The sequence below is a fragment of the Mustelus asterias genome, chromosome 20, assembly GCF_964213995.1.
Source record: "Mustelus asterias chromosome 20, sMusAst1.hap1.1, whole genome shotgun sequence".
Classification (NCBI taxonomy): domain Eukaryota; kingdom Metazoa; phylum Chordata; class Chondrichthyes; order Carcharhiniformes; family Triakidae; genus Mustelus; species Mustelus asterias.
In genome coordinates, this window is record NC_135820.1 from 79,952,005 (window position 1) to 79,969,061 (window position 17,057).

The 17,057-nt window shown below is 47.8% G+C and overlaps 1 protein-coding gene and 1 pseudogene across 3 annotated transcripts in view; one reads left to right on the plus strand and one right to left on the minus strand.

Moving 5' to 3' along the window:
* The window catches only part of LOC144508677 (DENN domain-containing protein 3-like), a 128,436-nt gene that overhangs the window by 80,277 nt on the left and 31,102 nt on the right, over window positions 1-17,057 (plus strand). For all 3 annotated transcript variants that reach the window (XM_078236923.1, XM_078236922.1, XM_078236924.1), the window contains exons 10-14: window positions 2,541-2,696; window positions 7,146-7,242; window positions 7,969-8,063; window positions 9,995-10,182; window positions 14,417-14,938. In XM_078236923.1, coding sequence (XP_078093049.1) covers window positions 2,541-2,696; window positions 7,146-7,242; window positions 7,969-8,063; window positions 9,995-10,182; window positions 14,417-14,938 — 1,058 coding nt within the window. The remainder of the gene's footprint in view (window positions 1-2,540; window positions 2,697-7,145; window positions 7,243-7,968; window positions 8,064-9,994; window positions 10,183-14,416; window positions 14,939-17,057) is intronic.
* LOC144508801 (U2 spliceosomal RNA) lies at window positions 11,953-12,104 on the minus strand (annotated as a pseudogene).

Consider the following 17,057-nt stretch of genomic DNA (forward strand, 5'->3'; position numbering starts at 1 on the left):
CACACTGGGCCAACAGCTGCTCAGAATCTATGCAAATGATTTGGCTGTGGGAACCAAATGTAATATGTCCAAATTTTCAGATAACACAAAAGCAGGTGGGAATATGAGTTATGAGGAGGATACGAGGAAGCTTCAATGGGGTTTGGCCAGACTAGGTGAGTAGCCAAGAACATGGCAGCTGGAATATTATGTGAATGAGGATGAAGTGATCCGTTTTGGTAGGAACAACAGAAATTCAGAGTATTTTTAAATGGGAACCAGGCTGGGAAGTGCTGATGTGCGAATAGACCTTGGTGTCATTGTTCATGAGTGATTGAAATCTCGCAGACAGGTGCAGCAAGCAGTTCCGAAGGCAAAGGGTCTGTTAGCCTCCATTGCAAGAGGAGTTGAGCACAGGATCTGAGTTCAACAACTTTAGATAGCAAACTCCCCTCCATCTTAATGTCTTGTTGCAATTGCATAGAATCTTGGAGTATTGTATACAGTTTTAATCTCCATATCTAAGGAAGGTTGTGCTTGCCTTCGAGGGAATACAATGGAAGCTCACCAAACTACTACATAGGATGGTGGGATTGTCTTGTGTGGAGAGATTGAGGAGACTGGGCCTGTATTCTCTAGAGTTGTGAAAAAAAGAGGTGATCTTATTGAAATGTGCAAAGTTCTTACAGGACGTGACAGCGTTGATGCAGGAGGCATGTTTCATAGAACTTAGAACATAGAACAGTACAGCACAGAACAGGCCCTTCGGCCCACGATGTTCTGCCGAGCTTTATCTGAAACCAAGATCGAGCTATCCCACTCCCTATCACAAACAGAATTCCCACTCACCTGAAGAAGGGGCTTAAGGCTCCGAAAGCTTGTGGCTTTTGCTACCAAATAAACCTGTTGGACTTTAACCTGGTGTTGTTAAACTTCTTACTGTGTTTACCCCAGTCCAACGCCGGCATCTCCACATCATGGGAGTCTAAAACCAGGTGGCACAGTCCCAGAGTAAAGGGTAGGCCATTTAGTTACGTAATGAATGAAAGGAAATTTACACTGCTCCCTGCCTGAACCAATAAATACACGATATAGTCACAAACAGATCCAATCAGGAATTCAGCAGAAATCACTTTACCTCGAGTGTGGAAACTCATTGGAGTTTAGAAGAATGAGAGATGGTCTTGTTGAAACAGGTACGATTCTGAGGTGGGTTGACAGGGTCGATGCTGAGAGGATGTTTCCCATGCTGAGGGAATCTAAAACTAGTTCAAAAATAATGAAGCCAAAGAGAAATTTCCACTTTTGCATCAACAATAAAGTTCTATTCCATTCTATTCTGTTATGTTGGCCAGAATTCGACCGCCCGCCCGCCATGGGAATCGGAATGGGCGAGGGGCGGACAATGGGAAGGTCTGTTGACCTCAGGCGGGATTTTACGGTCTGGGGATGAGCGAGTCCGCCCATTCTATTCTATATTCTATTCCATTCAATTCTGTTCTATTCTGTTCCATACTCTGTTCTATCTCATTCTATATTCTATTATTTATTCTATTCTATTCTATATTCACCCTAGGTCACCCTATTATAGAAAGGATATTATTAAGCTAGAAAGAGTGCAGAAAAGATTTAGTAGGATGCTACCGGGACTTGATGGATTGAGTTATAAGGAGAGGCTGGATAGACTGGGACTGTTTTCTCTGGAGCGTAGGAGGCTGAGGGGTGATCTTAGAGATGTCTATAAAATAATGAGGGGCATAGATCAGCTAGATAGTCAATATCTTTTCCCAAAGGTAGGGGAGTCTAAAACTAGACGGCATAGGTTTAAGGTGAGAGGGGAGAGATACAAAAGTGTCCAAAGCGGCATTTTTTCACACAGAGGGTGGTGAGTGTCTGGAACAAGCTGCCAGAGGTAGTAGTAGAGGCGGGTACAATTTTGTCTTTTAAAGAGCATTTAGACAGTTACATGGGTAAGATTGGTATAGAGGGATATGGGCCAAATGCGGGCAATTGGGATTAGCTTAGGGTTTTTTAAAAAAGGGTGGCATGGACAAGTTGGGCCGAAGGGCCTGTTTCCATGCTGTAAACTTCTATCACTCTATATTCTATTAATATTTTATTTTCTATTCTATTGAACTCTAAGCTTTTATTTTGTAGACAAGCAGGAAGGGTCAATTAGTTTCTGTGACAACCAGGTCACATGCACACAATTATCAATGTTGCTCCTGCGTGTAAATGGAGTTGAGCCTTCTGAAATCTGTGATCTGATGGAGTGGCACAATGTGCTTGAGGGGCTGAATGGCCTCTTCCACTCCTTTGTCATGTTCCACCGTTGTCTTAGCATTGTTTCTTGGAAGCAAAGCAAATCTTTTCATGAAGATGTTTCTTCCTTAACTGGTTAACCAATATAATCATGTACAATTAACCTCTGCTTGTTTTCTTGACGTTTGCACTCTGACATCCGGCACCTGAACCTTCCTTTTTGTCCGTTCACCTGTGATGCCACCTGTCCCCATGACCCTGCCCTCCAGTCACTCATTGCCCCCTCTGTTGTGTTCCAGTACCCAGCAGCTCAGGGCAAACACCGAGCTGGCTTCTGCCCACCTGGCTTCACATACAAACCTGGCAGCTGCTCGAGAGAAGAAGCGCTCTCAGAGGCAACAAATGAACAGACAAGTCCGACAAATCTTCCTGCAACTCATCGGGAATCTCCTCAGGTCAGCACGAACCTCTGTAAAATACACAGGACAAATGGTCTGTGGATGTGGCATGTGGGTGGGCGGAGGGGAAACTGTGGAGGGAAAACTGCGGAGGGAAAACTGCGGAGGGGAGTGTCATTTCCTTGCAGTTCAGGTCTTCAGTGGGGTCTTCACAGAGCACATCACAGCCACAGTGAGTTGGAAGAAAGACCCCATTCTGCCAAACACTGTCAACTGTAAATTGGAAAGTGAGTTCTTGCCAGGACTGATGATACAATGGTGGCAGATTCACAGAGATCGATTGTGTACTGAATTGTGTTTTTACCCAACAACTTCAACTGTACAGTAACATCTCTGCCGCACCTGTACACTAACCTCACTGCCACGCCTGTACACTAGCCTCACTGTCACACCTGTACACTAACCTCACTGTCACACCTGTACACTAACCTCACTGCCACACCTGTACACTAATCTCACTGCCACACCTGTACACTAACCTCACTGCCACACCTGTACACTAACCTCACTGCCACACCTGTACACTAACCTCACTGCCACACCTGTACACTAACCTCACTGCCACACCTGTACACTAACCTCACTGCCACACCTGTACACTAACCTCACTGCCACACCTGTACACTAACCTCACTGCCACACCTGTACACTAATCTCACTGCCACACCTGTACACTAATCTCACTGCCACACCTGTACACTAACCTCACTGCCGCACCTGTACACTAACCTCACTGCCACACCTGTACACTAACCTCACTGCCATACCTGTACACTAACCTCACTGCCACACCTGTACACTAACCTCACTGTCACACCTGTACACTAACCTCACTGCCACACCTGTACACTAACCTCACTGTCACACCTGTACACTAGCCTCACTGTCACACCTGTACACTAACCTCACTGTCACACCTGTACACTAACCTCACTGTCACACCTGTACACTAACCTCACTCACACCTGTACACTAACCTCACTGTCACACCTGTACACTAGCCTCACTGTCACACCTGTACACTAACCTCACTGTCACACCTGTACACTAACCTCACTGTCACACCTGTACACTAACCTCACTGTCACACCTGTACACTAGCCTCACTGTCACACCTGTACACTAGCCTCACTGTCACACCTGTACACTAATCTCACTGCCGCACCTGTACACTAGCCTCACTGTCACACCTGTACACTAACCTCACTGCCACACCTGTACACTAACCTCACTGTCACACCTGTACACTAACCTCACTGCCGCACCTGTACACTAGCCTCACTGCCGCACCTGTACACTAGCCTCACTGTCACACCTGTACACTAACCTCACTGTCACACCTGTACACTAACCTCACTGTCACACCTGTACACTAACCTCACTGTCACACCTGTACACTAAGCTCATTACTTCACCCGTGTACAATCTATCTTAATAACTAGGATGCAAGGGGATAGTAGGTGCCGTAACTAAGTTTGCAGATGACATTAAACTAGTTGGGATAGTGAGTTGTGATAATGAAAGCAGCAAATGGATATGGATAGATTAAGTGAATGCGGTAAAATTTGGCAGGTGAAGTTTAACATGGATAAGTGTGAGGTTATCTACTTTGGTTGGAAAAATACAAAGACTAATAATTATCTAAATGGAGAGAATCTTCGAAGTGCTTTGGTGCAGAGGGACCTGGGTGTCCTCTTGTCTGAATCACTGAAAGCTAGTACGCAGGTGCAGCAGGGAATAGGGAAGGGAACTGGAATCTTGACATCTATTGCTAAAGGAATAGAATATAAAAGTAAAGTGTTGCTGCTACTGTACAAAGCATTAGTGAGACCTCACTTAGAATATTGTGTACAGTTTTGTTCCCCTTACTTGAGGAGGGATTTGGTTGTATTGGAGATGGTTCAGAGGGGATTCACTCGATTGATTCCAGAGATGAGGGGTTTGTCTAATGAAGAGAGATTGGGCAGTTTAGGCCAATACTCTCTGGAGTTTAGAAGAATGAGAGGAGATCTGATTGAGGTATGCAAGATGATAATGGGGATTGACAAAGTAGACACGGAGAGGATGTTTCCTCTTAGACTCATAGAGGTTTACAGCATGGAAACAGGTCCTTCGCCCAACTTGTCCATGCCGCCCTTTTTTTTAAACTCCTAAGATAATCCCAATTGCCCGCATTTGGCCCATATCCCTCCATACACATCTTACCCATGTAACTATCTAAATGCTTTTTAAAAGACAAAATTGTACCTGCCTCTACTACTACCTCTGGCAGCTTGTTCCAGACACTCACCACCCTGTGTGTGAAGAAATTGCCCCTCTGGACACTTTTGTATCTCTCCCCTCTCACCTTATACCTATGCCGTCTAGTTTTAGGCTCCCCTACCTTTGGGAAAAGATGTTGACTATCCAGCTGATCTATGCCCCTCATTATTTTATAGACCTCTATAAGGTCACCCCTCAGCCTCCTACGCTCCAGAGAAAAAAGTCCCACTCTATCCAGCCTCTCCTTATAATTCAAACCATCAAGTCCCGGTAGCATCCTAGTAAATCTTTTCTGCACGCTTTCTAGTTTAATAATATCCTTTCTATAATAGGGTGACCAGAATTGCACACAGTATTCCAAGTGTGGCCTTACCAATGTCTTGTACAACTTCAACAAGACATTCCAACTCCTGTATTCAATGTTCTGACCAATGAAACCAAGCACGCTGAATGCCTTCTTCACCACTCTGTCCACCTGTGACTCCACTTTCAAGGAGCTATGAACATGTACCCCTAGATCTCTTTGTCCTGTAACTCTCCCCAATGCCCTACCATTAACTGAGTAAGTCCTGCCCTGGCTCAATCTACCAAAATGCATCACCTCGCATTTGTCTAAATTAAACTCCATCTGCCATTCGTCAGCCCACTGGCCCAATTGATCAAGATCCCGCTGCAATTGGAGATAACCTTCCTCACTGTCTACTATGCCACCAATCTTGGTGTCATCTGCAAACTTACTAACCATGCCCCCTATAATCTCATCCAAATCATTAATATAAATGACAAATAACAGTGGACCCAGCACTGATCCCTGAGGCACACCGCTGGTCACAGGTCTCCAGTTTGAAAAATAACCCTCTACAACCACCTTCTGGCCTCTGTCAAGAAGCCAATTTTGTATTCATTTAGCTGCCTCACCCTGGGGTAATGCCCCACTTGTGGGGCAAACTGGAACAAGAGGTCAGAGTTTTAGGATAAGGGGCGGCAGATTCAAAACAGAGCTGAGGGGAAATTACTTCACTCAAAGGGGGGTGAATCTGTGGAATTCACTGTCCCAGAGAGTGGTGGATGCTGGGACATTGAATAATTTTAAGGAGGAGATAGACAGATTTTTCATTAGCAATGGGGCTGAAGGGCTGTGGTAAATGGGCAGGAAAGTGGAGCTGAGGCTGAGATGAGATCAGCCAGGATTGTATTGAATCACAGAGCGGACTCGAGGGGCTGAATGGCCTCCTCCTGCTCCTAGTTCCTATGTTCTTATGGTCTTGTCTGAATGGGATGATTTTGGGTTCAAACTTCAGCCACCACTTTAAGCAGCAAGATTGAGACCGACACTCCCAGTGTAGCACTGAGGGAGTGCCTCCTGGTCAGACGTGTCACCGTTTGGATGAGAAGGTGAGATAAGGCCCTGTTATCCCCATTGTCCTGTCCAATCCCTCAATCAGCATTACAATCTGGTGGTTATCATAGAACATACATAGAACATAGAAAGCCACAGCACAAACAGGCCCTTCGGCCCACAAGTTGCGCCGATCACATCCCCACCTCTAGGCCTATCTATAGCCCTCAATCCCATTAAATCCCATGTACTCATCCAGAAGTCTCTTAAAAGACCCCAACGAGTTTGCCTCCACCACCACCGACGTCAGCCGATTCCACTCACCCACCACCCTCTGAGTGAAAAACTTACCCCTGACATCCCCCCTGTACCTACCCCCCAGCACCTTAAACCTGTGTCCTCTCGTAGCAACCATTTCAGCCCTTGGAAATAGCCTCTGAGAGTCCACCCTATCCAGACCCCTCAACATCTTGTAAACCTCTATCAGGTCACCTCTCATCCTTCGTCTCTCCAGGGAGAAGAGACCAAGCTCCCTCAACCTATCCTCATAAGGCATGCCCCCCAATCCAGGCAACATCCTTGTAAATCTCCTCTGCACCCTTTCAATGGCTTCAACATCTTTCCTGTAATGAGGTGGCTGTGGGATCTTGCTGTGCATGGATTAGCTGTTGTGATTCCTACATTGCACCATTGGCTGTACTGGGCTTTAAGGTCACTTGGCCATGAATAGGTGCCATAGAAATGCAAGCCCTTCTTTCTTTGACACTTCCAACACGCCCCAAGGTGCTGACACATTCCATGGAAGGACATGGGTTGCTTTCCTGATGTGTTTTCTCTCTACCCAGGGATGTGTCCAAACATTTGAATCTTAAGCATCGTGTGTTCATCAAGAAGGAGTTTTTGGATTCCCGCCAGCCCGCCTCACAGCCATTTTACAGCAGCGTGAGTAACTGCCTCTCTGTGTGTGTGTGTGTGTGACTCTGTTATCTAAAGCGGGCACAGCTCAGCACAGTGGAGATTTAACAATACACACCAGACTCAGAGTGTGTGTGAGTGTGTGAGTGTGAGTGTGTGTGTGTGAGTGTGTGTGTGAGTGTGTGTGTGTGTGTATGAGTGTGTGTGTGTGTGTGTGTGTGTGTGAGTGAATGTGTGTGTGTGTGTGTATGAGTGTGTGTGTGTGTGTGTGAATGTGTGTGTGAGTGTGTGTGAGTGTGTGTGAGTGTGTGTGTGTGTGTGAGTGTATGTGAGTGTGTGTGCAAGTGTGAGTGTGTGTGAGAGTGTGTGTGTGAGAGGGTGTGTGAGTGTGAGAGAGTGTGTGTGAGTGTGTGCGTGTGTGAGTGTGTGTGCAAGTGTGAGTGTGTGTGAGTGTGTGTGCAAGTGTGAGTGTGTGTGAGTGTGTGTGAGAGTGTGAGAGTGTGTGTGTGAGAGGGTGTGTGAGTGTGAGAGAGTGTGTGTGAGTGTGTGCGTGTGTGAGTGTGTGTATGAGTGTGTGTGTGAGTATGTGTGAGTGTGTCCCACCCCCCCACGGGAATTGGAGCAGGTGAGGGGCGGACAATGGGAGATCCATTGGCCTCAGGTGGGATTTTAGCGTGAGCAAGTCCGTAAAATCCCAGCCATGGTGAGGATTTGAGCTGATTAAAGCCAAGTTCTTTCTTGTTTCTTGCACAGTTCCTGAAGACCGACCTCTTCCATTGCTTCCTGAAGTCCCGACTCAATAAGAAAGTGGATGCATTCACCCGCTGGGAGAGGGCTGACTCTAACAGGTAACAGCAGCTGCTGGGATTGGTGGGGCCGCCCTGACCAACAATCTGACTCATTGGACCAGCTCCATGTCCAACAGCTGCAGGGAGATCCGTCCCTGGACAGAGCAGCTCCAAGGGGCTGCTGTGTCACACCTGGTCCCACCGCATCAAGAAATAGACCATCGTGACTACATTCCGAGAGCATCCTTCATGACTGGTTTCAATGATGTTGGTTTAGAGATAAATATTGACAAGCAGACAACTCCTCCTCATTTGTAATGGGTCAAAGGGCGATGGAGAATGGGCAGGGAAGTGGAACTGGAGTCGAGACAAGGTCGGCCATATTGTATTGAATGGTGGAGCGGGCTCGAGGGGCTGAATGGCCTCCTCCTGCTCCTATGTTCTTCAAAATATTGGCCATGGAATCTTTTACACCCACTTGGTAAGGCAGGCAGGACTTCAACTTAACATCTCATCTGACAGACAGCACCTCCAACAGTGTGGCATTCCCTCACCACAACACTGGAATGTCAGCCTGGACTAAGGGCCCAAATCTCTTAGCGTGAACTGTGACGAGGATGCAGAGATCCTTTAGAATGATCTGGACAGGTTGCGTGAGTGGGCTAATCAATGGCAGATGCAGTATAATTTGGATAAATGTGAGGTTATTCACTTTGGAAGCAAAAACAAGGCGGCAGATTACTACCTGAATGGCTGTAAATTGGGAGAGGGGAGTGTGCAGTGGGACCTGGGTGTCCTTGTGCACCAGTCGCTGAAGGTAAGCATGCAGGTGCAGCAGGCGGTAAAGAAGGCAAATGGTATGTTGGCCTTCATTACAAGAGGTTTCGAGTACAGGAGCAGGGATGTGTTGTTGCAATTATACAGGGCCTTGGTGAGGCCACACCTAGAGTATTATGTGCAGTTTTGGTCTCCTTTTCTGAGGAAATGTTCTTGCTCTCGAGGGAGTGCAGCGAAGGTTTACCAGGCTGATTCCGGGAATGGTGGGGCTGATGTATGAGGAGAGATTGACGAGGTTAGGACTGTTTTCGCTGGAGTTCAGACAAAGGAGGGGGGATTTCATAGAGACTTATAAAATTCTAACAGGATGAGACAGGGTAGATGCAGGGAGGATGTTCCCGATGGTGGGGGAGCCCAGAACCAGGGGTCACAGCCTGAGGCTCAGGGTAGATCACGGAGGTGAGGAGACATTTTAGATAGCGCTGTGACTCTGAGCGTGATCCAGTGCCCCCTTGGCTGAAAGGTGTGAGGGTGGGGTTTTCCAGCCTCGCTCACCCCAAAACCGGAAAATTCCACCCGAGGTCAATGGACCTTTCCACGGTCCGCCCCTCAGCCGCTCCGATTCCCTTGGTGGGTGGAATGGCAAAATTTGTCCCTGTGAGTGTGGAGATTGGGTGAGGACATTGTGACTGTGATATCCTCACTAACCCTCACGAAATCCGGACACCTCACTCTGCCATCCAGCATGGAAATGTGTCACAAAGGTTGGAAGATGGAGGGAGAAGAGAAGGGAAGGAACTTTATTTGGAATAAGTTAGTATTTGAATTGTTTTTTTAATACATTCATTCCCAGGAGGTGACATCACTGGCTGGGCCGGCATTTATTAGTTGTCTTGAGGAGGTAGTGATGGGCTTTCTACTTGAGCCTCACTTGGTCACTTCAGAGTCACCCACGTTGCTTTGAGACTGGAGTCACATAAAAGCAGAGAGTGTGCAGGGACTTCCTGAAAGGAGGTGAATGAAGCAGCTAGGGTTTCAATGAGAAACCAATAGCTTCACCGTCACTTACCCCACACCAGTATTTCCAGTTGTATTTTTAACTCCATTCAGATTTGCAAACGGCCACAGAGGGATTTGAACCTGCGTTCTGTGGATTATTATTCAAGTAACTAGAATCACTTCCACTAACTGTAGCCCACCTTGAATCGTTTCAGGATGAACTGGGACCAGAACATTACCACTCGCTCAGCGATCACCCTCACGTCAGACACTGCGAGGAAGAGAAAGGATGTAACTCTAAAATCTCGCCAGGCGTCGACGACAAGTACATGCATTAGCGATGATATAGCATCCCTAGAATCAGTAACACCACGAAACACAGGCAAACTCAACAAAGCGTCAGGTAACGCGCACTGTGGAGTCCAAACAAATGCTCTTCAAATGTCAATGCCAATAACAGTTGACACGCAGGACAGGTACAGCACGGGGTTAGATACAGAATAAAGCTCCCTCTACACTGTCCCCCATCAAACACTCCCAGGACAGGTACAGCACAGGGTTAGATACAGAGTAAAGCTCCCTCTACACTGTCCCCATCAAACACTCCCAGGACAGGTACCGCACGGGGTTAGATACAGAGTAAAGCTCCCTCTACACTGTCCCCATCAAACACTCCCAGGACAGGTACAGCACGGGGTTAGATACAGAGTAAAGCTCCCTCTACACTGTCCCCCATCAAACACTCCCAGGACAGGTACAGCACGGGGTTAGATACAGAGTAAAGCTCCCTCTACACTGTCCCCCATCAAACACTCCCAGGACAGGTACAGCACAGGGTTAGATACAGACTAAAGCTCCCTCTACACTGTCCCCATCAAACACTCCCAGGACAGGTACCGCACGGGGTTAGATACAGAGTAAAGCTCCCTCTACACTGTCCCCATCAAACACTCCCAGGACAGGTACAGCACGGGGTTAGATACAGAGTAAAGCTCCCTCTACACTGTCCCCATCAAACACTCCCAGGACAGGTACAGCATGGGGTTAGATACAGAGTAAAGCTCCCTCTGCACTGTCCCCCATCAAACACTCCCAGGACAGGTACAGCACGGGGTTAGATACAGAGTAAAGCTCCCTCTACACTGTCCCCATCAAACACTCCCAGGACAGGTACAGCACGGGGTTAGATACAGAGTAAAGCTCCCTCTACACTGTCCCCATCAAACATTCCCAGGACAGGTACAGCACAGGGTTAGATACAGAGTAAAGCTCCATCTACACTGTCCCCCATCAAACACTCCCAGGACACATACCGCACGGGGTTACATACAGAGTAAACCTCCCTCTACACTGTCCCCATCAAACACTCCCAGGACAGGTACCGCACGGGGTTAGATACAGAGTAAAGCTCCCTCTACACTGTCCCCAGCAAACACTCCCAGGACAGGTACAGCACGGGGTTAGATACAGAGTAAAGCTCCCTCTACACTGTCCCCATCAAACACCCCCAGGACAGGTACAGCACAGGGTTAGATACAGAGTAAAGCTCCCTCTACACTGTCCCCATCAAACACTCCCAGGACAGGTACAGCACGGGGTTAGATACAGAGTAAAGCTCCCTCTACACTGTCCCCATCAAACACCCCCAGGACAGGTACAGCACGGGGTTAGATACAGAGTAAAGCTCCATCTATACTGTCCCATCAAACACTCCCAGGACAGGTACAGCACGGGGTTAGATACAGAGTAAAGCTCCCTCTACACTGTCCCTATCAAACACTCCCAGGACAGGTACAGCACGGGGTTAGATACAGAGTAAAGCTCCCTCTACACTGTCCCCATCAAACACTCCCAGGACAGGTACAGCACGGGGTTAGATACAGAGTAAAGCTCCCTCTACACTGTCCCTATCAAACACTCCCAGGACAGGTACAGGACGGGGTTAGATACAGAGTAAAACTCCCTCTGCAGTGCACTGTACTAAATTCATGATCTTCTCTCTGCTGCCCCCGTGTGATTTTTTAAAAATCCAATTCAATCAAATCAAGTCCAATTCAGAGTCTCAACAAAATGAGACATTCCCGATCCAAGCTGACAAGACAGGGCTCTCACCTCCTGTCTTGGGCCTGATCTACATGATCCAAGCTGATTGGAGCAGGCATTGCACCTCCTCCAAGGTTTGATCTCATTTGCATCTTAACCAAAAGGCCGAGATGCCACTTTTAAAAATTGCTTCAAATGAAGCTAAAATGTAACCTAATGACTTCAACCAAGCGCAGCATGTCGATACTACACTTGATCTTAGCCAAAAGGCCGAGAAGCGATATTTTTCCATTTTGCGCACTAGCCCTCAGTCTGGTTGAGACCTGATGGAGGGGAGTCTGAGAGGCTAGCCAGCCCGAGCTTGACCCTTTAATGTGGATATTAGGGGAATTCCCCTCCGAAATCTGCTCTGACTCTGAGGGGCTCCCCACAGGAATCTGGATTCACGTGATGCAGTTTCGATTGTCCAGGACACTGAGTGTAACTTTGAAGTCATGTGATCTCGGATCTTTTACAAGCACTATCGAGGGCAGCAAAGATTAGACTTAACATCCTGTCCAAAAGACAGTCCCTCGGTGTTGGGACTGGGCACATCAGCCTGGATTATGGGGTCAAGCCTCTCAAATGGAGATTCAGGTGATTTTGTCTTGATTCTTTCAGGAGGTGTGGGTGTCACTAATCGCCCCTGAACCGATGGGTTTCTCAGACCATTTCAAATGGACAAAAAGACAGACAAAGGGAAAAGGAAAAGGTTCTGGAGTTACATTGCTGGTTAAAGAGGAAATTACTACAATTCTGAGGAAGGATATTACCTCCAACAATGTGGAGAAACGCCAAGGGGCAGGAAATGCTGGATATTGACCCCAAACTGTAGTGGTGATGTTGGGAATGGCATTAAACAGGAGATTAGAGATGCGTGTGATAAAAGAACATCTGTAATCATGGGTGACTTTAATCTGCAGATAGATTGGGCAAATCAAATGAGCCACACTATCGTAGAGGAGGAATTTTTGGAGTGTATACGGGATGATTTTCTAATTCAATACATTTAGGAATAAACTCGAGAACAGGCCATCCCAGACTGGGTATTGTGTAATGGGAAAGGGATAATTGGCAATAGGAATATAGGAATTAGGAGCAGAAGTAGGTCCTTCAGCCCTTCGAGCTGCTCCGCCATTCAATCAGATCATGGCTCATCTCTCCCTGCTCTCAAATCCATCTTCCCACCTGTTCCCCATATCCCTTCAACCTGTTTTTTATCAGAAATATATCTATCTCTTGAAACCATTCAATGTCTCAGACTCCACTGCGCGATGGGACAGCCAGTTCCACAAATCCACCACCCTCTGCGAGAAGTAGTTCCTCCTCATCTCAGTTTTAAATCTACCGCCTCTCATCCTATACCCGTGACCTCTTGTTCTCGATTGCCCCACAAGAGGAAACATTTGATCCACATTTACTTTATCAATCCCTTTGAGTATTTTAGTCGTTGAGGCCAAAATATTGTATGTTTTCAAGAAGGAGTTAGTGCAGCTGTTGGGGCTAAAGGGATCAAAGGATATGGGGGCAAAGTGGGAACAGGTTACTGAGTCGGATGATCAGCCATTGTCATAATGAATGGCAAAGTAGACTTGAAGGGCCGAATGGCCTACTCTTGCTCCTATTTTCTAAAGGCAGCTGAGAGTCAGTTACATTGCTGGGGCCAAAGTCACATGTAGGCCAGAGTAGGGAAGGACAGCAGATTTTCGTGAACAACAATGGATAATGGTGTCATGGTCATCATTACTGAGACTAGTTTTCAATTCCAGGTTTTATTAATTCAATTCCACCAGTTGCTGGGGTGGGATTTGAACCCAGTGCACAGAGCTGGATCTCAGGGTTATTGGTGCAGTGTCATTACCACTCAGCCACCATGGAGTCAGACTAACAGGGGAGGATCTGAGTGAGATTCCTACAAACAGGAGGAGTGATATGTGGCTGAGTCAGTTATAATTAGATGCTGTGAAGCTACATTAAATCCAGCCACCAATTGTGCACTCACCTCCTTTCCCTGCGATTATTAAGAATTTGGTCAACATTCAAACATTCCTTATCCTAGTTATAAACTACAACATAATTTATAACCATCAAGAAAGATTGTAAAGGCTGGGCACGTTTTTCTAGAAAAGAGAAGACTGAGAGTTGACCTGACAAAGATCTTTCAAATGATGGAACAGTTTGGTAGAATAGACATGGAGACCAGAACCAGGGACCAAATATATAAAATCATCACAAATAAAACCAGCCAGGAATTCAGGAGAAACTTCTTTCCCCAGAGAGTGGGACTCTTTCTCACAGGGAATGGCCAAAGTGAATGGCATCGATACATTTAAGGGGAAGCTGGATAAACACGAGAGAGGAGTGGAAGGATAGGGTGAAAGGGTGAGATGAAGAGGGTGGGAGGTTAGCATGGTGTCTGTTGGGCCGAAAGGCCTGTTTCGATGCTGCAAAGTCAAAGGAGTTTGCAATCAGGTTCCACAATGTTGTTTATGGTAGTCTAATCTGCACATGAAATGTTGTATTCTTCCTGTAAACTCTGCATCCTTCTTTAACAGGAAGAATTGGTAAGATACAACTCAGAACACTACACCTTCCTTCATTCCCCTGTGACCCTTTGGACTCTCTCAGTGTCTCACTGTATTACACCAAGCTGATTGTCCAGATCAGCAGAGCCATTGACCAGACAGGGTCAGATGACTCCGAGGCCTTGGCTGTGTGCTTCTACCTGCGTGGGATCGTCCGCCTAGCCCAGGGACAGTCGCTGCAGGCTCTATTGGACTTCCAAAACCTGGAGAAGACAAACATGAACTTCTTCCCTTGGGACTTGGTCAAGCACACGCTGGAATCAATGACCCCTGAACAGCTGTGCAACGTGCAGGAGACTGAGGAGTTGAAGGGCCTCTTCTATGGAATCATGGAGAAACACTGGGACACAGTCAGACCGGAGGAGAGTGTGAAGAACTATGAGCTGCCCAAAATGCCCCTCGACAAGCAGGAGTTTGGAATCCACATCCAGGCCGCAGGGATAGTCAATGATCCCAACAGCACGGACCGGCTGTTTGACATCCTTGCAGGAGGTGAGTTCTGTCTGTATTTTTGTTGTCTACTGGTGAAGGTTCAGTCTGAGCAGGATTGGGTAATACACATCTCCCTCTCTCTCTGTAAAAATCTGAGGATACCAGGCTACAACAGGACTTCTTGAGACTGACATCAATAGATCTTTCTTGGGTAAGGATATCAAAGGATATGGGGCAATGATTGCCAAAAGAGAAAATGCTGGAAAATCTCAGCAGGTCTGGCAGCATCTGTAAGGAGAGAAAAGAGCTGACGTTTCGAGTCCAGATAACCCTTTGTCAAAGCTAAAAGGCAGAGAAAGTGGGAGATATTTATACTGCAGGGGGAGGGAATGAAAGATGAGTCATAGCCACAGAAACCAGGGGAAAGGCTGCTAATGGCAGCCCACAGAGAGAATGGACGGTGTGAATGGCCAAACAATCTGGGCTCGAAATGTCAGCTCTTTTCTCTCCTCACAGATACGGCCAGATCTGCTGAGATTTTCCAGCATTTTCTCTTTTTGTTTCAGATTCCAGCATCCGCAGTAATTTGCTTTTATTCGCGGCTAAGAGTAAATGGAGTTGGGAGTCGAGATACAATAACCAAAATTTAATCCATTGATGAAGTAGGTTCAAAGGGCTTCAGCAGCAGTAAGGCCTCTCCCTGTTCCTAAGTAACAGGCTGAGGGGCTGAATGGCCTCCTCCTGTTCCTGCATAACAGGCTTGAGGGGCTGAATGGCCTCCTCCTGTTCCTGCATAACAGGCCCGAGGGGCTGAATGGCCTCCTCCTGTGCCTATCATTGGGTGGGTTAGTGAGCCTCCAACCACAGAGTCTGGGGTTGAATTCAATCTCTGCTCGCTGGAAGGGAGATACCTACTAATCTCAGCACCGTCACTGACCGCGGACACAGAGATCCTGCATCATCTCTCCCGCACTTTCACAGACATTAGCCAGAATTCTCCGATCTCGTTCGCAACACCACCGCTGCTAGCGAGAGTTTGGCGCTGAACCAAAACTCCATTCACTGCAGCGCGACCGGAGAATCCCAGCCGCGGGGCGAGGTCGGAGAATCCCAGCCCCGGGCAAGGTTAGAGTCCCAGTTGCGGGTCAAGGTCGGAAAATCCCAGCCCGGGGAAAGGTCGGAGAATCCCAGCCCGGGGCAAGGTCAGAGAATCCCAGCCCGGGGCAAGGTCGGAGAATCCCAGCCCAGGGGAAGTCGGAGAATCCCAGCCACGGGCAAGGTCGGAGAATCCCAGCCCAGGGCGGAGAATCCCAGCCGCGGGCAAGGTCGGAGAATCCCAGCCCCGGGCAAGGTCGGAGAATCCCAGCCACGGGCAAGGTCGGAGAATCCCAGCCCCGGGCAAGGTCAGAGAATCCCAGCCTCGGGCAAGGTCGGAGAATCCCAGCCCGGGGCGGAGAATCCCAGCCCAGGGCAAGGTCGGAGAATCCCAGCCCGGGGCAAGGTCGGAGAATCCCAGCCCAGGGCGGAGAATCCCAGCCCAGGGCAAGGTCGGAGAATCCCAGCCCCGGGGCAAGGTCAGAGATGTGCAGAGATGGGGACCCAGTAATAATTCCACGCAACAATCTCACTCCATGTCTTTTCCATCCTGAATTGGCCATTCTAACCCTCTCCTCCTCCCTCTGTACAGTCAAACCCACTCGAAACTCTGCTGTCCAGCTTGCAATAAGTCCTGTTTCTCGATCACGTCCTGTGCTCACTGACCAACATTAGCTCCTGGTCCAGCATTTTCTTAGTTTAAGAATTCCCAACCTTGTTTTCAAATCCCTCCCTGGCCTTAACCCTCCCTATCTCTGCAATCCCTAATCAGTACAAACACACTCTGGGGTCTAATTTTCGTTTCGGCCTACTAAACCAGTCCCAAGCCTGGTCCTAAAGTGAATCGATGCAGCTCTTTAAGCCTCTCAGAGTAGCTCTGGATATATTTAAATTGGGAATCGACGGTGTGACTCTCATCCAAGCCTCTGGAGCAGCTCCCATGTCCCTAAACCAGACACAGTGTCCGGGATTAGCCTGCTGCAGGCTAATTGGTAACGGGCCCACTTAATCATGGGGGAGGCCACGCAGCCATTCCCACTGGCAAGAAAACTGACCTCCATTTAGTCAGCAGGAGGAATGGGCT